Here is a 23962-nt window from a genome sequence, read left to right on the forward strand (position 1 = left end):
TCAAATGTTCTAAACGTATTGGGGTTAACCCCTCCCCCAACCCCTCCCCCTAAATTTGTGTCTCCTCCCCTTTTTATTTTTTTTCCTTCTTTGGTGTTTGTCTTCTTTCGTCTTTTCCTTTCCCTGCCTCCTTTATGTTTCTCTCACTCAGTCTCTTCTTCGTACATCCATCTCCATTCTCTTTATTATAACGATGTTACGATTGTTTGTATCAGCTGCTACCTTAGGCACCGGTTAGTGAATACATATATGATGATTCGCTTCCCTGGGTCTCCTCTTACTATAAGGGATCGCTCACATACGCCCTGCTATAGGGTGACTTGGTTGCAAACTGGAATCCATTTATATAGCTGATGCGACGCGCAGGACGTCACCTTCCTGATGGGACTACATCAGTGACTAACTGCCTCACCAGCTGTAATTCGTGTACTCTGGAGCAAACACCATTGTAATGCTTGATACGTTTGTCATTAGAAGTCTTTAATTTGTTCCTGCTTATACTTAAAACAGATTAAACATTAAAGATGTCCTTCCTGATTCTTCCATCATCGTTCCTGGATCTTCGTTCACTTTGCTCAGTATAATGTAACTCATATTAATGTAACAATTATTTTTCCAATCTCTCCATTCTGAGATTTTGCGCTTTTGTAAACCTGCTTTCTTTATACATTCTAAAATCTTTCAATTAAAAGTTACTGATAAAAAAAAAATCAATTACAAAAAAAAAGTGTCAGTGCCAAGTGGTATTGTCTGCCGAGTCCTCTGTCACCATGGACGAGTTCCCCGCATCTCCTGCTTCCGCTTTATCCACTGTGCGTTCATCACTGTTCCCAGAACCGTCCATGATGGTTTCTCCAAACTAAGAGTCTTGCAGTCATCAGGTCTGCAGTGTCCAACCTGTTGCCGGTATCTTACCGGGCTTTTTACTCCTCCCGGTGTCCATTCACTGAATGCCATGTTGCTTTGCTTATCCTGATTATGGGGGGCTTCTGCTGCTCCTCGGTCACCACTGCAGACATGTGATGGTAAAAAACAGTAAACAGTCATGTAACCCGGCTGTAATAACACCCTACAAGATGCATCTATGAATGAGACAGAATACAGGCTGTTATAAAGCAGCTGATAGCAAAGGTAAAGGCTGGGATTTGTCAGTGGATCTGTTGTAATACCGGGACACCGCATATTAAAAAGGGGAAAATCAGCTGCTATGTCGTTTCCCATAGAGAAGAGGAGATTCTGCTCCCCCATTATGATCATCATCTCTTTCATACAGTGCACACAGCGAGGAGATCCTGCTTCCCTGTCTCTCTCCCATATACTGTAGACATAGAGGAGACCCTGCTCCCCCGTCTCTCTTCCCATATGCTGTGGACATAGAGGAGATCCTGCTCCCCGTCTCTCTTCCCATATGCTGTGGACAGGGAGAGACGGAGGAGCAGGATCTCCTCCGTTTCTACAGTATATGGGAGAGAGAGGAGATCCTGCTCCCCCGTCTCTCTCTCTACTCCCATATATACTGTAGACAGAGATCCTGCTCCCCCGTCTCTCTCTCTACTCCCATATATACTGTAGACATAGAGATCCTGCTCCCTCGTCTCTCTCCCATATAGTGTAGAAATAGAGGAGATCCTACTCCCCCTACTCCTCTCTCTCTCTCCCAGACAAAGATAAAACAGATTATCATCTCACTGAGGCATCAGGTAACATGCTGCCCATATGAATCTATGAGGAGGGGGAGGAAGCGGCTGCAAAATGAGAGAGGAGGAAAAAGAGGGGTGGAGCAAAACCCGTACCCGGACAGTTTTTTAGTCCTATTCTCTTGCAAAATGAGAGAGATAGACACACTGAGCAACTCTGTTGTTGTTAGTGTTTTATCTTCCCCAAAGAATTCACATCTACACTGCTCAGTACTGCTGTATAATGTTCTACATGTTGTTTCTGAGGGTATGCTATAGGGACATAGAGGAGCAGGATTTCTTTTTATCTGCATGCAGTATATGGGAGAGGTAGAGGAGCAGGATCTGCTCTCCTCTCTGTGTACAGTGTTTGGGTGAGATAGGGAAGCAGGAACTCCTATGTGTGTGCTGCATATGGGAGAAATAGAGACAGTGGAGCAGGATCTCTATGTCTACAGTATATAAGAGAGAGAGAGATGGGAGCAGGATCTCCTCTATGTCTACAGTATATGGGAGAAAGAGAGAGAGACACATAGGAGATTATGCTCCCCAGTCCCTTTCTCTCCCATACACTGTTGACATAGAGGAGATCCTGCTCCACTGTCTCGTTCTTCTATACACTGTTGACATAGAGGCAGTGGAGCAGGATCTCCTCTATTTCTCCCATACACTGTTGACATGGAGGAGATCCTGCTCTCCAGTCTCTCTCTCCCATACACTGTTGACATGGGGAGCAGGATCTCCCCTGTCTCTCTCTCCCATACACTGTTGACATAGGGGAGATCCTGCTCCCCAGTTTCTCTCTCCCATACACTGTTGACATAGGGGAGATCCTGCTCCCCAGTTTCTCTCTCCCATACACTGTTGACATAGGGGAGATCCTGCTCCCCAGTTTCTCTCTCCCATACACTGTTGACATAGGGGAGATCCTGCTCCCCTGTCTCTCTCTCCCATACACTGTTGACATAGGGGAGATCCTGCTCCCCAGTCTCTCTCTCCCATACACTGTTGACATAGAGGAGATCCTGCTCCCCTGTCTCTCTCTCCCATACACTGTTGACATAGAGGAGATCCTGCTCCCCTGTCTCTCTCTCCCATACACTGTTGACATAGGGGAGATCCTGCTCCCCTGTCTCTCTCTCCCATACACTGTTGACATAGGGGAGATCCTGCTCCCCTGTCTCTCTCTCCCATACACTGTTGACATGGAGGAGATCCTGCTCCCCAGTCTCTCTCTCCTATATACTGTAGACAACCAGGTCTCATCCCTCTAATTTCAAGACTCGGCTGTGGATAGATGGTGTGAAGGCAACCACCTGAAAGAAGTGAGCTACTGCCGCCCTCTGCCTGCGGGGTGTCTAAGTGACACAGAAGAGCAAGTCTGCAGCGCCCCCTCCTGTTTGACACATGGCATTGTACAGAAGGGCTCTTACCCTTCTTCAGCTTCATTTTCTTCTTCTGTAGTGTCAACTAGAGGGAGAGAGAAGAAATAACAAATATAAGACTGAAAGGGTAAAAATCGTCTCTGAACAGAAAAGAAAGCAAGACATTTTACGTTATTCTTTTCCACACAAAACGCAGAAAATGAAGGGAAACCTGCCAAAACGGGGAGCGTTTCAACAGATTTCATAAATGGCAGGAATAGATTTCATTTACGGGTTCTGTATTTTCACCCCTACCTGCCCCAGGACATACACTTATGTCCAAGCAGGGAAGGGGTTCCCACAAATGGACAAACTTACATCCTTTGGATGCCGCGGCACAGAAGCTGAGCTTGACTGACAGCTGGCCTCCGGCTGTAACAGCGGGAATAGGTGTTTTTACCAATCCTCACTGTTAATCCGTTACATGCTGCAATGTTGATAGGACATGTAAAGAGTTCACAAAGTCCTCTGACGTCATTATCCCTGCGCCATGTGATTGTGAAGGGTCAATGGGTTGCCATGGCAACTGGACGCCTGACACTGGCCTTCAGGTCTCCCATGGCCTGTGATCGCTATGATTAGCGATAATGCATTGCAATACAGAGAGTGATTATAGCTTCATATGTTCAAGTCCCCTACACGGCCAGAAAAAAAAAATTAAAAATATTATTTAGTTGTTTTTTTTTAAAACTAAATAAAAAAGAAAATAATTTTTTGCCTACTTTTTTTTTTTTTACAAAGAAAGGATGGGGAAAAACAAAAAAAGTTTGGTATCGTTGGATTAGTAACGACCTATGCAATAAATTGAAGTCACTTTTTATCCTGCTTGGAAAAATGTTATAAAAAAATATAAATATCTGAATCAAAATGCTTTTTGGTGTTCATTTTGGCTCCAAAAAAATTGCAATAAAATTATACAAAGACCATATGTACCAGACTTTGAATACAGCAATGCAAAGAATAAAAATGCTTTTCATTGTGCAAAAGTAGAAAAGAATAAAAAATATATATTTTTGTATTTTGATCGTAGAGACCTGCAGAAAAAAATTTGTCATTTTTGCTGCATGATAAATGCTGTAAGAAAAAAAAATGATGGAGGAATTGAGGGTTTGTTTTTTAATACAAGAATATTTTTAAAAAGCTACAAATAAAAGCTACAGCTCACCATGCAAATAACAAGCCCCCGTACGCCCATGTCGACAGAAGGGTTATGGCTTTTGCAAAGTGGAGATGAAAATCCCCCCCAAAAATCCTTGCGTTCTTAGGTCCAAAAAAGGGTTTGTGTCTATAATAGGTTAAACGTAAAACAGATGGAATCTCCCTGCAGAATAGATAATGAAAACAGGCCCTAAAAACGTATCAAGTCTGGAGCCCAGGCTGTTCAGTATACATGGATGGTCTAGACTGGATACAACTGTAGCAAACCCTCAACTGCGAGAAGTATTACAGGAGTTGTCCCTTGAATGAGACTTGCTACTTGCAGCATCTTTCTCATATATTGTCTTATCCCGTAGTGTGTAGATTCCAAGATAGGACCTGTGGTTATGGGATTCCATTCCCATGTGTTTTTGGGACTTCCACTGATATCCCGTTCACTGTAAAGAGGCTTTTCTTCCGGCCAGGGCAATGTGTGGCGTGTCACTAGTGTGGTAATTGGCAATTCCTACTAGTTATGCTGATCAAGTCACACGCATGCGCAGTCCAAACTCCACCCTGCGCATGCACAGAAGCATGCAAGGGGAAGTAGGAATTGATACCACACTGGAGTCTCAATATGGCCATTTTGGGTGTAGTGGGTGGGATTAGTGAAAGAGGGGATTGAGTGTGGGGCGGATCTAGTGCAAGTATACCTGGGTAATGACTACAGAAGTGACACAGCTAGAAGTGCAGGGCATTTACAAATCAGACCAGCAGTAGTCATACCAAAACAGAGAAGCAAGATGGAGAAAACATAATGGAAAGGACTTGGGAATGTTTGTTAGAGTATTTCACACACTCAGAGGCATTAATAACAGGGACAAAAATTGGAATGGGACAACCCCTTTAAGTCACTAATGGTTTTCAGCTTCTGGTTGTACCCACTGAATGATAGCAGAGCTCTTAAAAAAATGTTAAGGAAACGGGATTCAATGGTGAATTGTAAGACCAAAAAATATTACAAAGTTGCAGAAGTAAAGGTGTCCTGCAGAAAAACATCACCTGATGGTCTCCATAACCCTCACACACAGAATAAAAACCAATATCCGATATCGTTAAATCGATAGAGCTCCAGAGCCCGAAGCCATTCGTTTCCCTCATTATTCAGCACTTTATAGTATAAAGGTTGCACATACCTGTAGGTGGCGCCCTGGTGAGAAGCGGCGGAGAGGGACACGTGTAGCGGCTGTAGCAGTTCCTCTGAGCCATGAGTCCGCGGGATACATTCATATCACTGAGAGACAAAGCAACAGAGACAGAAGGGAGCGGGAGGGAGGAGCGAGCAGGAAAGGATGAAGGAAAGGAGATGGAGGTGCAGGAAATGACGTAAAAGAGCAGAGAAATAAGAGACAAATGACAAATGGCGTCATCACCCTCACAAGTGTCTGGAGACGTTCTTCTCTGTAGGTTACAAGAAAGTCAAACTGTATCTGAACAATCTGTTCTTCATAAAGGCTGGAAGAAAAACAGCAAGGAATGCTGGGTAAATGCAATGGTGGAAAAGGCGTAACGAGGGATCTGGACCGTCACAGCCACATAGATTGTCTGATGAAATTAAGGTTTATGATTGTTAATCTGCTTTCCTTTAGTCCAAACAGCAGCACAACCATGGGGTAAATTATGCCACTGTGTACTATCAGGACAGATACTAATTAACTAAAGCCCCGAGACCCCATAAGAGGATGTGAAGAAAAATCTCTGCGTTTTGGCGAGTTTATAGTCACAATTTTTTTTTTCTCTCGACTAAAAACGGCCCATGTAAATGAATGCATTGGAATCAAATGCTTTACATGGCTGCGATTTTCCAGCGTGGTTTTCTCGGGGGTAATAGCTGCAAGAAATCGCTTGTGTGAAAGAAACCTAACAGTGGTGGACAACGCTTCCCTTACGTCCTACAGCAGCAGAATCATGGGGATTCAGCAACAAGTCATCCTGTAGGGAGGGCCCTCATGTATGGCAGAACTCATAATTAACCATCCCAAGAGCCATCTCATCCGAGAGCCGAAATGTCAACCTATAATGGTCGATAAATATATATTACAAGCTCCAAGCTGCACAGCAAATCCGATTCCAGCCAGATCAGACTTTACTGAGCCCAACACGGGGTGGGAAGGGTTAGACAGCTTTTTTTATAAGGTCAGGGGCTCTAGTTCATAAAGTGTTTAATTTGATCAATTAAAAATTCCATTAGTCCCAACAGTGCACAGGGGCAGAACTTACCCCATTGTTGTGCTGCTGTTGGACGTAAGGGAATCACGGATAACAGGAGTTTTGATACTTATCATAAAATCCATTTCTCTTCACTGTTATTGTGAAGGGGGGGGGGGGTCTTGCTCCTTGCAGCAATACAGGGGTAGACAGCAAAACCTTGGTTATAGCTGCTGCCACTAGGAGGCAACGCTAAATCAGTTTATACGAAACCAGTAAGAGAGACACAAATTAATCTATGATACAAATCAATGAAGACTGAGAAGAAACAAATGGGTGTGGGGAAAACTCAGAAAGATTAAAGATTCCTGCTCTAGCCTGCGAAGATTGGGTGGATGCTGTCCCCCAATAAACGTGACACGAAATTAATTTTACGGTAAGTAACAAAAGTCTGAGTTTTCTCATCTGGGTCATTAAAACATCAAGACTAGAGAGGAGCGAGCACGCTCGGATAAGTCAGTTACTCAAGCAAGCCTCGCTCTTCTCAAGTAACTGCATTCTTGTCCGAGCGTGCTCGGGGGGATGGGGGATAGCAGGAGATCTCTCTCTCTCTCCCACCCCCCCAGGGGAGGATTTTTTGCTGCTTTCACCGTGGAGTTACAATGCTCTGCACAGGAGCCGTATGCACAAAGTGAAACGATTTGTAAAGTTACCTCATTTTTTAATTTTGATGCACTGGAGTGATACAAACTTGTTGCAAAAAAAAAAAAAAAAAAGAAAAAGCATGATTGGTTCTGTTCGTGTGAATATACCCTTAGGCCACTCTCCCACTGGAGTTTTTTTTTCAGCATACTGAGCCTCCACTGATTTCAATGGGGCTTCTCAGGTGAGCGTTTAGCTTGGCATTTCTAACGCCACACTAATCGAATGCTTCCTGTTCTACTTTAGTGTGTTGCAGTGCTTTTTAATGCACCTCATCACCCATTGCAATGAAATGGTGCGTTAAAAACACCATTTAAAAATGGTGTAAAAATCTGCGTTTTTACAAACGCCTGTGTGAGACTGGCCGTAGGCTGTTATTATATGGCAGCGTTTCTCAACCGCTAAATGTAGGGGAAAAAACCCCCCCAAAAACACGCCAATTCCAGGTGGTACCTGGGACAGTCATAGAAATTGAACTGCAGAATACAGGTGCCGCCCACAATCAGCAGAGCTCTGCCTGCATTTTTTCAGGTGAGAGACGTTCCATGTAACACACCTATATGTGATTGAGATGCAAGATCATATGACAGCCATGATAATAAGTGAGCGGCACACAGATCTCATCATCATTCTGCCTCTTTATTGATCCAGTCAAGTAGACTATTAACCGCAAAACTGTTCCCATTGGTTACTCTGGGTGCGCACGCCACCTACAGAGCATAGGAGCGGACACTTTATTACACCCGTCCTCCTAGAGGGGCGAACTGTGCCAAAGATGAAACTGAACAATTAATCTTGTTAGTGTATAAAATGGTGAAGATAGAAAACTCCGAGAAGTCCTCAAGGTGGAGAGGACAGAGCGATCAGGAGCCAATACTTGTCAATGGTGGAGAAATGAGCCGCAGCGACCTACCAGCCATAAAATACGTGTTACACAATGCACTGCTACGACAAAAATGCTAAAAACACACGAAAGACAAAATAAATCCTGTGAAGCCGCAGGTCACATGTCACCTTATGTTTTGTGATGTCTTATCACCTTTACAGGGTGGGATCTCAGGAGACAGCTCCACTTTAAAAGGGGTTGTCCAGTTATAAACTACTGGTGGCCAATCCAGAGCACAGATTATCAATAGTAGATTGGCAGAGGTGTGTCACACAGGACCTCCACCAAACAGCTGTTCTCTGGGCTGGTGCTCTTGTGTATTGAGATGATTTCTGCAGGAAACAGATAGCTCTGTTCCCACTGCAGTGGCCAGGCTTGGTATTACAGGCAAAGTTCCCATTCAAGAGAATGGCCTGCAATACCAAGCTTGATTACTACAGTGGGAATGGAGCTGTCTACTTCCTGTCACTGGTTGGAAACCCCTGATATAGACAGATAAGAGAGTCCAGGATTTCCCATTGTTCCTTGCCGTCAGCCAATGGACTCAACAACATTCTGATTGGCTGAGAGCAGCTAACAGTCTACAGCGCTCAGTAACTGACATCGTGCTGAAAAGGACACAGCAAGTATACAATGAATGCTCTTAGCACATACTAGTTTAACCCAAAGTGTTTCCTTGCTGGGACCCTCTGATCAGATGTAATCTGTGCTGAAACTGTCAGTAAGGCTTTAGTTTCCCTGCAGAGCCCCCACAGGGAAAACAGAGTATTACACAGTGTTCATTCACATCAATGTACTGTCTGTGTAAAGCCGGACAGGACGGAGTCTCCAGAGAGAGAGGGAGAGCCATGCTCTTTATATCCGCTCTCACTGAAGTCAGTGTGTAGCCCCAGTCACAGTCTGAGTTTACAGTAAGACATTTTTGCAAATCCTTAAAACCAGTTGTCTCCATCACATAATAAGGTACTGGCGCGCTCACTGTGACCGGCCAGTGTACAAGGCTCCCATCCGTCTTCGCTGTTCACGGTCCAAGTTACGACAATACAACTTGTGCTCTTAAAGTGCAAAATAAGTAGCCCTTGTTAAACATCTACAAGACCCCACACGAGGTAAGCATGTCACACCCTGAGGCACATACACCCTGTATGAGATATGAAGGTTAAATGGGCTTTCCAGGGAAATACTACTGATGACCTATCCTCAGGATAGGTCATTAATAGTTGATTGGTTGGGGTCTGCAACTCAGGACCCCGACTGATCAGCTGACGGGCGCCCGTTATTATTTCTAATACACACTTGGGCAAGGAGTGGAAGCTGCTGATGCTACCCCTGTGTAGTTACCAGCACTTGTAACTGCAGGCTGATTACAACTGTGTCCTCCTGCTGTGATCCTCAATGGTTAGCTGTAAACTGTAGGTTAAACTATAAGTGTGCAATTTCCCAGCAGCGCCCCCACAGGAAATAATGAAGCATTACACGGTGCCAATTTACATCAATGGATGGTCTGTGTAATGCAGGACAGAGTGAGAGAGGCTTTTATAACTGCTCTCCACTGCGATGAGGATCCTGAACAGAGGACCCCCTCTATTAACTGGGAATTCCAAACTGGAGGACCCTTTTAATAGCAATAGCTAAGAATTCCTGATGTAGGGCAATGCGGCTTTCCAAAGGAAATTAATCTGGACATAACTGAATATATATATGTATGTAAAATACGGGAATGTTTGTTAAAGATGTTCCACTGTCTACCACAGGATCATGACGGCTCACACGTGGACGGTGATCCCAGGGACTCATTTCCTCACCATCTCCAGGTAATGTGTCCATGAAGTGACCTCATGACATTAATTACAGTGGACAGGACTGTTCTCTATAGCGGTGTCCATGACTGGGTGGCCCCACTCTGTACTGTGGTCCGCTAAGGCGATGTTCATCAACGTGTAGTCCCACTCTGCACTGTGATCCTCTATAGAGGTGTCCATGACTGGGCGGCCCCACTCTGTACTGTGGTCCTCTACAGAGGTATCTATGACTGGATAGCCCCACTCTGTACTGTGGTCCTCTATAGAGACGTCTATGATTGGGCGGCCCCCACTCTGTAGTGTGGTCCTCTACAGAGGTGGCCATGATTGGGTGGCCCTGTTTTGTATTGTTGTCCTCTATAGTGGTGTCCATGACCAGGTGGCCGTTCTCTGTGCTGTGGAAGATTTTGTATTTTCCTTTTTTGCTCCCCAAGTGAAAAAGTAACAAAACATGAAATCCAGTGTGAAGAACTGATGCGAATCCCAGAAAATTGAAGAAAAGTTACTGGAGAAGACAGATGGAGTCCAGTTAGGAAATACTCATTAACTCCCCAGTTACTAGTACTGCAGATCCACGGGGAATGATGAAGTGGGAGAGGGGGGAGGTTTATGACGGCAATGGAGTTCAGATGGCATAAAAAGATCAGGTTAATGGTGAATGCTTTGAGGGCGGTTGAGGGAGCTGAAGGAGAGAAACGTAGGGAGGACACAGAAAAGGAAGGAGAGAGAAGAAGAGGAAGATCTATAGTGACAGACAGAAGGAAACCTGAAGATCACAAAGCGTTACAATCACAATGTCACGATCACCGTTACCGATAGCACAACTGGATACAGGAGCTACAGAGGAAGCTAAAGACAAGCCCCGGGCAGTGGTGACATCTCTGCACATCACTTCTCAGTGACCTGTCAAGTTTATAAAGGTGGCCATATACAAGATATACGATAGCCGAACTAGCCAGCTGAGTGTAAGGGACTATTTGAACCCTCCCCCGATGGCAGCCGTAATGAGGAAGAGAGGTAGACATGTTCTTAAGAGAGATAAGAGGGGAGTGGGAGAAAGAGGGAGACAGAGGAGGAGTCGGGGAGACAGAGGAGCCTGGAAGAGGAGGAGTAAAGATGGAGGAGAGTAGACAGATGAACCTGGAGGAGAAGGGGAGACAAAGGGGCCTGGAGGAGTAGGATGAGGAGGCAAGACAGAGGGGCCTAGAGGAGGAGGAGAATGCAGGATGAGAGACAGAGGGGCCTAGAGGAGAATGAGGAGGATGTAGGAGGAGAGAAAGAGGGGCCATGAGGAGAAGAAGGAGGAGGGGAGAGAAAGGGGCCATGAGGAGAAGAAGGAGGAGGGGAGAGAAAGGGGCCTAGAGGAGGAGAATGAGGAGGGGGAGACAAAGGGGAGAAAGAGGGTCCTGGAAGAGGAAGAGGAGAGACAGAGGGGCCTAGTGATGGAGGAGGAGGATGGCAGACATAGGCTGTGCAAGCATGTGTACGGGTAAAGGGAGTCATCTGTGGTGTACAGCCACCTTTAGACAGGAAAGTGGCAAAAACGTAAGGCCTCTGTGTTCTTTACATAGACAAAGTAGGTTTGTGAAGAGGTGATACTCATTACTTGTAAATCTTGTGATAGGGCATTAACTGCTCTTTCTGTAAGGAACCCTTCCTATGGTCAGTCTATATACACATGCAGTTGTGCTCAACAAGGCTTCAACAATCCCTCTCTTACCTGGGAGGACTGTAAAACATTGCACAGCATCTATAGGCGAGCACAAGGAAATGCTTGCCACATGGCCTACAGTTCAGGGTTCAGACATGCCCCATAGTACACCGAGTACGAGTGGTCATTAACCCCCTTTACCTGGTCCTTCTCCTCTGGGAAGAGTCCTCCTGTTCACCGTTAGCCGCTCTCTGTAGTGAATGCGGTCTGCAAGTTCTGAGAGACTTCACAAATTCATCTTCTCTAGGAATGACTCTGGGCCGTGTAGGAGAAGAGCCAAGACTGCCGGCACGGTTAAGGGACGACTGTCCCTGGCTGAAGGGCCAAGGGAGACCTTCCTCATGTCTCAAAACTAGAAGTAAAAACAGTGAGACATCAGCCCAATTCTATTAAGAGTCCCCACCCTGGGGTCCAGCTCACAGCAATAGGGATGCCTACAGAAAACGGGTCCCATATTTTAACTAAGACATCGACTCATTTCATGTCACAAAAAAACAGCATTTTTACTCTGCTGTAGTTTTTAGGAAGTCACCATGAAGAAGACAATGATCTGTGTGGGTGGAAGCTAAGACGCTCCTCCAATGATGGGAGGTACACAAGTAGAAGAAGGGTTGGTACATTAAAGTGGTTGTCTAATTGTAAACTACTGATGGCCTGTCCTCAGGATAAGTTGTCAATGGTAGATTTGCGGGGATCCGCCAAGTGGGATCCCAGGTAATCAGCTGTTTCTGGGCTGATGCACTGAACGGATTTCTGCAAGAAGCCAGGCTTGGTATTGCAGCAAATTTCCCAATCATTTCAATGCCTGCAATACTAAGCCTGGCCACTGCAGTGGGAACAGCTGTGTGCTTCCTGTAGAAATCAGTTCAGTGCACCGGTCCTGCAAACAGCTGATCAGTGGGGTTCCCTGGCCCAACCAAGCTACTACTGATGACCTGTCCTGAGGATAGGCCAGCAATAATTTATAACTGGACAACCCCTTTAAGGTACCAGCAGAATGTAGGGGCAGACGGATGTGGCTCCTTATATACATTACATGTCATTTCCCCAGCCCAGTCCTTACAGTCTCTTTCAGACAGGGAGTACGGTTTGATCTCTCCTTCCGCTCGCTTGGGGGGTAATTTCCTTCCTGGGGCTGAAAGAAGAAAAGGCAGAAAATATTCTGAGAGGGCTGCTTATTGTCTGACAGCGGGCCCCCAACACACACACACATCTAGGTCCGGTTCATGCTCCCGGGTGCTACACTAGGGGCAGGAAAATCTACATCAGGGAGAAGATAGAGAGGGAATTCCTACGTCCTCCCGGATGAAGGCGGGCGGGGGGCTGATTAACAGGTCACTAATACTGAGCCTCATTTATCAAAACTGAGAACAGCCACCAATCACAATGCAGCTTTTATTTTTTTTCCAGAGCAGTTTAAAGGGACATGTCCTCAGAAAACAGACTCCTGTAGAAATCAGGTTTTTATGAAAAACATATTTTTAAGAATTTTTGGTGATTTTTTTTATGCCATGATCTAGATTATAAAAAATCCCAAATCCTGCATTTCTCACACTGACCACTAAGCCTAATAATAGTCTGACACTTCCTGTTCTGTGGAGCAATCTTCTCAGCTGTCATCTCATTATCATCACTAGCAGGATTATATTGAAAGATGACACCTTTATATAGATAACACAGGATCCACCAATCACAATAGGTCATGACACAGCTCACCTCCTCCCCATTCCTGTACACTGACCACTAAGCCTAATAATAGTCTGATACTTCCTTTTCTGTGGATCAATCTACTCAGCTGTCATTTCATTATCATCATAGGCAGGATTATACTGAGAGGTGACACCTACATATAGACAACACAGGATTCACCATTTACAATAGGTGATGTCACAGCTCACCTCCTTTCCCTCCCTGCAAAGGTCAAAGAGCGTACCCACAATACTCTACCATAGAAGTCTATAGGCGATGGACATAGTCCAACACCTCCACCCTGCACAGGTCAGAGAGTATGCCCACAACACTCCCACAGAAGTCAAAAGGTGATTGTCACAGCTCACCTCCTGCCTGCATAGGTCACAGAGCATGCTCACAACACTTCCCCATAGAAGTCAATGGGCCCCCTTCTGTCCATTTTGTCTATGGCCCATGAGGCTGTTGTAAAGTAGATCTATATCTGCTGTTAACTGCAGCTCAGGCAAGATGGCTGCCCAAGAATGCTTTACGATACAATGAAAAACTATGTGATACATTCCCTCAAAGAAATGAAAGCCGTGCTGTGATTGGCTGCCGGGGCGATTTGTGGTTTTGATGAATGAGATGCATTTCATTAGGGTCCTTGTGACGGAGCCGTTGAATAACAGGCCGAATGTCACCAACCAGCAGCATAAATGATGGGGAGGCTTTTATAACACATCTCTGCGGCGCTGCAGGAGATCTGCGTACAACTCACCCCACAATGGCGGCAACGGGCCAAGTGTGCGTAAGGTAGGCAGAGACTGTGAGACCACAGAGCCCTCCATATTATTTATGTGGTCCTAATGGTAAGAAACAAGCGGGCAACAAAATCCTGTGAGAGATCAAGACGCCAACGAACCCCGTGGTGACGGATCTACCCAACACAGGAAGGAGTAAGAGGGGAGTAAAGGGGTCAGCGAGGAGCAAGAAACGGAGAAGTCTGGGGAAGAGGAGCTTCAGGTCTTACTGTCCAGTCAGCAGGACGATCTCCGGGGTCCCTGTGATCCGTAACGGCGGCGGCACGGACTGAGGGATTGGAGGGTTATAAAGAGATTGGGTCACGGAAGGAAGGAGCCGCTAATTACACAAATGATGAGATTTATAGCGAGAGATTAAAACAGCCAGGAATTGCAGCATCAGATGTGTCCGGACTCCCCAGACCAGAGCGCAGGGGGCTGAACTCTGCTTTTCTAAACTGCATGAATCCATATTTGCAGCTGCACAATGTGAACCTGAGCGTTCACGCCGACTACAGGATCCCTATATCACATATAATAAGTACGTACATCACAGTCATTTAGTTTTTATGCACCAAGCTTGGTTCAGGTGCCGTATTTATGTTAGGAGTTTGGTTTTGGTGCTGTATGTATGCACCAAGCTTGGTTCTGATGCCGTATTTACGCACAGAGCTTGGTTCTGGTATTGTATCTATGTATCAAGTCTGGTTCTAGTGTGGTACATATTTTATGAGCTTGGTTCTAGTGCTGTATTTATGTAACATAATGATTAGAACCACGTACAGGTTCGGGGACTCACGGGCTTGTGTAGGACAACTCATGGCCAGTAAAACGCTTCTGTAAAAGATTAGGGAACAATCAGTCTGCTCTATTAGGCTCTGAGCCAACAGTATGTATAAAACGGGGGTACATATATCTCTATGGGTGCTCCAAGTCTCAGTGGCGGGCATCAATAGGAGAGAAGAGGTGCATGATAACTTTGGGGGTCTTAGCAGCATTGATGATGGGTCATGTCTGGTACTGCAACATTCACCTGAACTACAATGTCAGACATGACCCAGGACCAGAGTGACATTCATTTTTTGTTAACTCATACAACACCTTTGCGCCATTCTGCTGATTGTACACAAAGTTGTCTCTTACCTTTCCGGTCTCTGAAAAAACCTTCAAAGATGACAAAATTGTTCACCTGAAAAAAAAAATTAAGTTGTGTAGTACAAACCCACAAGGCCTGAGAGGTGAAGATAAAGGGTCCTAACCCCCAACATGTACGTCCCCACTAATCGTGCGGGCACAACTGTCGCTATGCAATCTGTGATTGACAGACATTTCTGCATGAATAACTGGGATGGGAAAAAAAACTCAGATCCCGACTATCAAACGTCTGAAGCACCGATAAGAATGCTGATGATGGTGCAGACAAAAGAGGCCCCCAAAGCGGGTTTTCATACACCATCACACAGATAGACGGTATGTTATGCTTAACTGAAAAGAGAGACCGTCCCTGAAGAGAGACCGTCCCTGAAACAAACTTAAAAATGTAAAAAAAAAAAAGTAAAAAGCTTTTTTTAAAAAAAAAAAGTTTGGTTTCATCAAAGTTAAAAAACATAAAACTCGTAATTATTCTACATCCCAGACTTGTCTTGATGCACACAATAAACTTATGCTCACTATTAGACCATATTTCCCTGGCTGCGGCGGTGTTGCGCCGGGCACAATAAGCACCGGAGAGCACACGGATACTGTATATATCACTATGATATGCCAGCAGTTTATGACTGGTGGAGGTCCACTGATCCGGACAATGACAGGGATGCCTGGTGCAGTGTAGTACCCTATTCTGATCTTCCTCTGCATTGTGATGCCCTGACTACCCAGATCTGCATCACCTTCATTCTCAGGATCAGTGGCGGTCGCAGTGGATGGTCCTCCACCAATCAGAAAGTGACAGCATATCATAGCGATAAACATCCATCTATGAGAGGAGCAAACCCCTTTAAGGAGTTGATGAGTCTGAGCAACCCAAAGGAACGCTGCAGAGAGCCCTTCGACCACCAAGAAGTGCCAAGAAGGCTGATAAGAACCGGCTCAGGGGAATGCAATTTGTTTAATCACACAGATTGCCACCGATGAGAAGCAGCGGGGCGAAGGACGCCCTCTAGTGATCGTGCGGTCCAATCACACTAATTAACCAAACACTCCCGACATAACGGATACTTTGCATCTGAGGAGGAGGAGCATGATGCTAGGATTTAAAGAGCCCCATAGATCCTGGTCTTGCTTTTCCCCCTCAGACCCTGCACTATGCATGACACAGTATTAGTTGTGCCTGCACTGTTTCTTTAAGAACACATCCTTCCCACCTGCGGGATCACGGCGCGGAGGTTGTAATGCTTCCACAGGAAGGAGAGGAACTTCTCGGACGGTCGGTCGATGGCGAGATGCTGCGGTTCAACCTGTTCGATCTAGGACAGGAGAGAAATAAGCGATATTCACAGAGAGAAGAGCAGCCAATGAGAAGTCTGTATATAACAGCGGGGCACAGGAGGGCCGCGTACGTACTCTGAGCATGAAGCCGAACAGCTCCTTCCCAAATCCGTGGCGCTGAAGAGATTCGTGAATGTAGAAGTCCAGAATACACAGCGGCTCCGCTTCTATATGTGATCCCTTGCGATCCTTAGAGGAAAGAAGCATCCCATTATGTACAGACATCATTAACGATAGTGGAATCCCAGATGACTGGAGGGTTGTGAGCCCCCCTACCGCCCCGAACCACAGGAGAGGGGGCAGGCGGTCACATGTGCGCTGCCACTCCATTCGTTTCAATGGGAGTGTTGGAGACAGGCGAGTGCAAGTGGTCAGCAAATGCCAGTGACTGTTGTGGGGAGCTTCCAGACCCCATTCCCAAGATCGGTGGGGGAAGGGGGTGCAGTGGTTGGACCCTTATCAATTACAAAGTTATACCCTATCCTATGGATGGAGGAGTACACTCTACTTTGGTCCAACCCTTCAAAGGGGCTGTTCAGTCTAGAAATCCCTTTTCCATACACTCCGTCAGGGAATGCTGAGTATGCAGAGGCTGTCCTTTGTTCAGGATCCTCAGGGGTTACAAAGAGCGCCTCTCTCTGGAGGACCCATCCTGACAGAAAACCCACTGACGTAAATAGACACTGTTGGGAGATTGATCACTTCTTTCCAGGTTTCCCCACAGATTACAGATGATTGATGAAAGTCTCAGCAGGCAGAACTTTATGACCAGCTTATTGTCAAGCACGCTCCTAAGGCTGCATTTACACGGGCCAGCACCATATCGAGCCAAGAAACTCAGCCCGATATTGCGCTCACCAACATGCGTTTCCATGGCGATGTAATTATCCAAAGCGGAGAGGCCTCTCGGGATTCACACGTTGCAGGAATGCTGGCAATTTTCAGCTGCACAACTGGTGGTGGAAAATCTGCAGCATTAACAGTACAGGGACTATGGATGACATTTCTAGAAATCCTGTGCATGCAGTATGGAAAAAAAATCTTAAACCGGCAGCGCAGATCTTCCCTCCTCAGAAGGTCTCTTTACATTGTGGATTTTTACCCCATATTTCACCTATTCAAATGAGTGAGTAAAATCCACATCAAGTTCTGAATGTAACACGTGTCACGTCTGACATGGATGCGCAGTGGATTTTCTGCAAAGTGTGAAGTCAGCCTTAATCCCTTCACACCCCAAGGCGTACATTTACATCCTATCCGGGCAGAATTTGTATGGAGCGGGATTGTGAGCCAATCCCGCTTCATATATGGTGGATGACGGTCAACTGTCACAGCTGCCACCCGCCTGCAACAGCCACACTCAGTGCAAACACTGATCACAACTGTTAGCCTACAGGAAGTCCCTCACACAACCGTATCGATGAAAGTTATGGCTGTCAGAAAATGGCAACATAAAAAGACTTTTTTTTTTCTAAAGTAGTAAGGCAAAACTATATAAATTTGCTATTGTTGTAATCGTACTGACCCACAGAATAAAGTTATTGTGCCGTAAAAACTAGACCCCACCCAAGATGGCGGGCATTATATGGTACATTAAATAGTACAACTCCTCCCACAAAAAACAAGCCCACAGACAGCTGCAGCGATGGATAATTAAAAGAGCTATGATTTTTTTTTTTTAAGTGGGGAGGAGAAAACAAAAAAAAAAGGGCCGGGTCATTAAGGGGTTAATGTTCACATCTTACCAGTACAAATAATTTCTTATATCCAACCTTGAGGAAACCGATGACAAGTCCCCGGCCGGCTCTGAAACACAAGACAACATGGAAATACATTGTGAAGAAATCTGTCGGCGAGGGCAGTACACGGGTGAGGTGGTAGGAATTATGCCGGTTTATAGAGGGGAGCGCCCATCTCCACCCAGCATGGCCACAAGGGAAACACAACTGATTGTGTGGTGATTGGGAGGACAGACATAGCTAAGCTCAGCTGAACTACGCCACTTCTGCCGCACCCACGCATATGGCGGCACAGTCAGCTACGCCATTGCCACAGCTCTCTGGTTACATAATCAGCGTGGCTCGCTATTCTATGCTGTTTGCGTAACTCCCATCCACTTCCATAGAAGCTACGGAAACAGCGCAGGGCGCTCGGCTATTTCTGTTCTCCCAACGACCCCCTGCCAACGCATTCAAGATGGCCAGGATGGAGGGGTCCAAACTCAACATGTACAATAGAGGTACCCTATTTATTTTTGGAGTCTGGAGAAGCAGAGTGACAACTGCCTGAGAGCTGCACTGGCGGCCATACTGGTTGTCATCCGACTACCTCAGAAACAGATACAACTAATTAAATGGAACTTAAGGAGTAGCTGCTACGGGATCAGAAGCATGATGCGCGGCTCTCACGTTTTTGGGGTGCAGTCCTTCAGGATATAGAGATGATGCTGATTCGTCTGCATCCGAGAAGCGCTGGTTATGGGCGCCGGTAATCGCTGGGCCTGAAACAGAGGAGGTAGATAATGGATTCTGCTTATATAACAGGTGCCCTCTAGTGGATGGGGCGATATTACAACGTCTGGCCTAACACTACTAGAACATTACCTTCGCTGACGCCTTCCCGATGTCATCCAGGACCTTCATGATTTGTTTCTCGGCCTCTGAGCTGAAAAGTACAAAATGTGAGGAGCGATCGATGATATCATGGAATGGTGCGACCGGAGGCTGCCCGCCATCAGCAGTTACAGCGTCAGTAAGAGACCCCCTTATATTTCTGGATCCAGGACTTTACTGATACAAGTGCGACATTCGTACAGCTTGATTCCAAGACGGCGACAAGTTGTTGTTTCCCACCGGAAGACATGAATAATAGAGCTTGTGTTGTTATCCGGTCGGACCTGTAAGGAATATTGTCGCCATCGCGCGCAGTCTATTCTGAGGGGCCTACATTCCCCACTGCCGTCAGTCTGTCTGTGAGGGTTATTGTTCCCCGCCGCAGTCCGTCTGGTCTGGACTCAGAATAATGAGCTATTCACGGACATCATTGTGTGCGCAGCGATACAAAGGGGAACTGTTCGGGCACCGCAGAATCCAAAGAGGAATTTTCCGGACATCTTCTGCCTCTAAAAATGCATTTAAAGGGGTATTCCGGAAATGGGGCGTTATTTGCAGTTTTCAGCCATCCACTAGTTGGGTGCAAACTGATAAAAAACAGTGGGGTCTGACTGATGGGACCCCCAACGATCCCGAAAATGAGGGACCCAAATCCCCCCCTATTTCACAGTTCACAATCCATCCTCTCATTTCTGTAGTGTAGAGGCGAAGGGGACGCTGGTCGGACACAGAGGGGCTCCATTCAGCTCAATGGCGCAGACAAATGGTGGTTAATCAGCCCCACTGAGATGAACGAAGCCACGGCTGCAGATGTGCGACCAGCGTTCTGTTCACCACTACACTACAGAAATGGGAGAATGGGTCGTGAACTGTGAAATAGAGGGGACACAGGTTCCTCATTCTCGGCAGAACCCCACTGATCTATAAGTTGTCATTCATCTAGTGGATGGGTAAAAACTAAAATTTAAAAAATAAAAAAATCTGCCAGCGCCACAATACCCCTTCAAGGGCTCATGTCCACTCGCGGATGGTATTCCACATGTAGGAGCCCGCAGCGGAATCTAACCCTGCCCGGGGCTCGAGGAGCCATGCTTACCTGTCTTCTCTACTGCGGATGTGTGTTTTTTTTTTTTTAAACACCTACTTCCCGCGGAATCGGATGCCTGTCCGCAATGTCAATTGCATACGGGCCGCGGATCGGACGGCTTCCAGTAACTTCAATGGAAGACGTCTGTGCAGGAACCTCATTGAAATGGAGCGTGCTGCGATTTGATTTCCGCACACAAAGATCCGCAAATGAAATCCGCATGCTTGATTCAGTTGCGGACGCCTGTGCTTCCCTAATGGCGGCTTGAACTATGAATCAACCGCGCGGATTCCGCAATTAAAATCTGCCCGTGGACATTGGGCCTAAGCCGTGCATTCTGCCGCAGATCCACGCATGGAGATGTCCTTGTGAATCGGAATTTCCAATGCAATTTCGCATGGATCCGCGCTGAAAAGTGTCATGGCTTCTCTTAACGCAAATCAACACGAAATCGCATCACAAATTACACACACAGATTTTTCTGCACATGGATCTGCGCTAAATACGTAGCAGAAATACGGAGCTTTAGCCGCAGATTTCTGCCGCAATTTTAGAGGTGGAATCTGTAGTGGAAATCCACAATGGAGTCCGTTGTGTCTTCATTCACAGAGCACGAAGTGACGGATCTGCAGGACGCTCTGTAGGGGAACCTTTGCTAGTCTGGGGGCCGCGGTCATATAGCGGCACCCCTCACCCTCACACTGACCTCGCTCCGGTCATACACACCAACACGTCTTCAATCTGGAATCCGATAATCTAGAACTGTAATATAGAAGGTACGTTCATCTTTACCCTGTCCAGACGTTACATAAATTATGCCCCATCTGACACTATTTTGCGGCGCTTTGTCCGCACGACTTCAGCGCTTCCCTTTATAAAGCTACAACCTCTGCAAAAAAGGGTGTTTATTCATGTTTTTTTTTTCATGTGGCACTACCACCGCTACATGTGGATACACAGATTGTACCCATCACCTGTCCTGGGGACTAGTGACAGAAGCACCTCGTTACCCCTCCCCCCCACCTCAGTGTTTTCGGGTCACGCACCCCACTGTACCATCTGATACATTGCACACAGCTGGAGTACAAGACCGAGTGCAACTCAAGATAAGTAAAGCAACAGCCAATCTAGGCTCCGCATACTGACAGCAGCCAGTGAGATCACATGACCGAGGAGCTGATGAGCCCCGCCCCCGAAGAGCCCTACAGACCTCCTATGAGGAGTTCCTACCTACCTGGAGACGAGAGGCCGCCGCTGTGGGAGCAGCGTGCTGTCCAGCTTGGTGATCGGCTCCAAGAAGATCTTGTGGATGTCGAACTCAAACTCCATCTTGAATGCGGGGGGTGTGGGGTAGGAGATGGCGACTCTACAGTTCAAGTCCAGAAGATGCGCCTGGTGTTGAAGTCATATCCCACCTCTTCTTCCAGAGCCCACCTGTACGTGACAGAAGTGCGGGACGTCAGGCTGAGATGTATCTGACGGTACAGGCGCTCGTCACCGTATACCGCTTTTGGTGGGATGTCATTTTATAGAAGACGGAAGTTTTGTATCCTCTATCTGAGATGGACAGCAGGGGACAAAACGCGGACTGAACCTATGGGGGCCGCCAAGCTGCGAGATGGGGCCCCTGGAGTCAGGTTCAGGTGGGCCCCAACCTTCCTGCTTAGGAACGAGCCCCCCGGGGGTCCCGCTGCCCGTGAAAGGAAATCACGTATAATTACACCACTATTTTCTGTGATATAATAAGGCGAGTTTTAACCACCAAGTCGTAGATAACCGCGTGCGCCATTCTGTGATGAAGCAAAGCACGGCACATAATAACGCCACAGAGATTTACCTTCCCACTATGGAGTCGGACCGCCGCACCATTCAAACTCCTCCTTATCACGGTTGTACGGCTCAGGAGACGGCGGACCCTGTTTGAGTGGCGGGTGGTGCTGCGAGTGCGATCCAACTGGACGCCCCACCATAATGAGAGGCAGTGTCAGAAAGACCCTCTATACACAGCTGTATACATATAGAGAAAGGCCCCCTATACACAGCTATATATGTATGAGCACATCTATGTACAGCGGTGTACATATAGAATGCCCCCTATGTACAGCTGTACATACATAGAGAAAGGCGCCCCCTATACACAGCTGTATACATATAGAAGAGCCCCCTATACACAGATAGAAGAACCCCCTATACACAGCTGTACACATATAGAAGAACCCCCTATACACCGCTGTATACATATAGAAGAGCCCCCTATACACCGCTGTATACATATAGAAGAGCCCCCTATACACAGCTGTACACATATAGAAGAGCCCCCTATACACAGCTGTACACATATAGAAGAGCCCCCTATACACAGCTGTATACATATAGAAGAGCCCCCTATACACAGCTATACACATATAGAAGAACCCCCTGTACACAAATATAGAAGAGCCCCCTATACACAGCTGTACATAAATATAGAAGAGCCCCCTATACACAGCTGTACACAAATATAGAAGAGCCCCCTATACACCGCTGTACACATATAGAAGAGCCCCCTATACACAGCTGTACATAAATATAGAAGAGCCCCCTATACACAGCTGTACACATATAGAAGAGCCCCCTATACACCGCTGTACACAAATATAGAAGAGCCCCCTATACACAGCTGTACATAAATATAGAAGAGCCCCCTATACCCCGCTGTACACATATAGAAGAGCCCCCTATACACAGCTGTACACATATAGAAGAGCCCCCTATACACAGCTATACACATAGAGAAGAGCCCCCTATACACCGCTGTACACATATAGAAGAGCCCCCTATACACAGCTGTACACATAGAGAAGAGCCCCCTATACACAGCTGTACACATAGAGAAGAGCCCCCTATACACAGCTGTACACATAGAGAAGAGCCCCCTATACACAGCTGTACACATAGAGAAGAGCCCCCTATACACAGCTGTACACATATAGAAGAGCCCCCTATACACAGCTGTACACATATAGAAGAGCCCCCTATACACAGCTATACACATAGAGAAGAGCCCCCTATACACAGCTGTACACATAGAGAAGAGCCCCCTATACACAGCTGTACACATAGAGAAGAGCCCCCTATACACAGCTATACACATAGAGAAGAGCCCCCTATACACAGCTATACACATAGAGAAGAGCCCCCTATACACAGCTGTACACATATAGAAGAGCCCCCTATACACAGCTATACACATAGAGAAGAGCCCCCTATACACAGCTGTACACATATAGAAGAGCCCCCTATACACAGCTGTACACATATAGAAGAGCCCCCTATACACAGCTATACACATAGAGAAGAGCCCCCTATACACCGCTGTACACATATAGAAGAGCCCCCTATACACCGCTGTACACATATAGAAGAGCCCCCTATACACCGCTGTACACATATAGAAGAGCCCCCTATACACCGCTGTACACATATAGAAGAGCCCCCTATACACAGCTGTACACATATAGAAGAGCCCCCTATACACAACTGTATGCATATAAAAGAGCCCCCATATACAGCTGTACACATATAGAGAGCCCCCTATACACTGCTATATGCACGGAGCGAGTACGGCACACTTACGGTTCTCTGCAGGCTCCGTGCACACCGAACGTCTCTCGGTCAGTGCCCCGCGCGCCCCCGCGGCCTTCTCCGGCTTTCCGTCGCGCGCCCCCGAGACAAAAGAGCACCGGCTCTAGATAAGCGGCGAAAGGGGCCGCACCATGT

General features: G+C 46.6%; 1 protein-coding gene across 5 annotated transcripts; it reads right to left on the reverse strand.

Annotated features, from left to right (window-relative positions):
- Positions 1-459: 459 nt before the first annotated feature.
- ATAT1 (alpha tubulin acetyltransferase 1) lies at positions 460-23962 on the reverse strand. 5 transcript variants are annotated; one of them, XM_066581559.1, is made up of 13 exons: positions 23819-23962; positions 21438-21637; positions 19108-19168; positions 18913-19004; positions 18250-18310; positions 16580-16693; positions 16381-16482; positions 15161-15206; positions 12610-12681; positions 11688-11898; positions 5434-5531; positions 3110-3146; positions 460-1009 (listed from the first exon to the last, which is right to left on the reverse strand). In XM_066581559.1, exons 2-13 carry the CDS (start codon positions 21530-21532, stop codon positions 766-768), a joined length of 1233 nt encoding a protein of 410 aa, XP_066437656.1. In that variant the 5' UTR covers positions 21533-21637; positions 23819-23962; the 3' UTR covers positions 460-765. The 5 variants fall into 5 exon arrangements, 3 of the variants coding, with proteins under 3 accessions (XP_066437656.1, XP_066437657.1, XP_066437658.1); XM_066581560.1 differs by having other exon boundaries at positions 774-1009; positions 5434-5497; XR_010787005.1 differs by lacking the exon at positions 460-1009 and having other exon boundaries at positions 5434-5698.

Source organism: Eleutherodactylus coqui, chromosome 10, assembly GCF_035609145.1.
Source record: "Eleutherodactylus coqui strain aEleCoq1 chromosome 10, aEleCoq1.hap1, whole genome shotgun sequence".
NCBI classification, from domain to species: Eukaryota; Metazoa; Chordata; class Amphibia; order Anura; family Eleutherodactylidae; genus Eleutherodactylus; species Eleutherodactylus coqui.

Bases quoted from the DNA above. Each gene is read 5' to 3' on its own strand.
- ATAT1 (XM_066581559.1), bottom strand. From the start codon at position 21,532: ATGGAGTTTGAGTTCGACATCCACAAGATCTTCTTGGAGCCGATCACC. The intron at 16,694-18,249 runs GTAAGATGTGAA...CTTTCCTCTAAG, and splicing joins ATAAGAAATTATTTGTACTG to GATCGCAAGGGATCACATAT. The intron at 15,207-16,380 runs GTGGGAAGGATG...TTTTTTTTTCAG, and splicing joins TCCGCGCCGTGATCCCGCAG to GTGAACAATTTTGTCATCTT.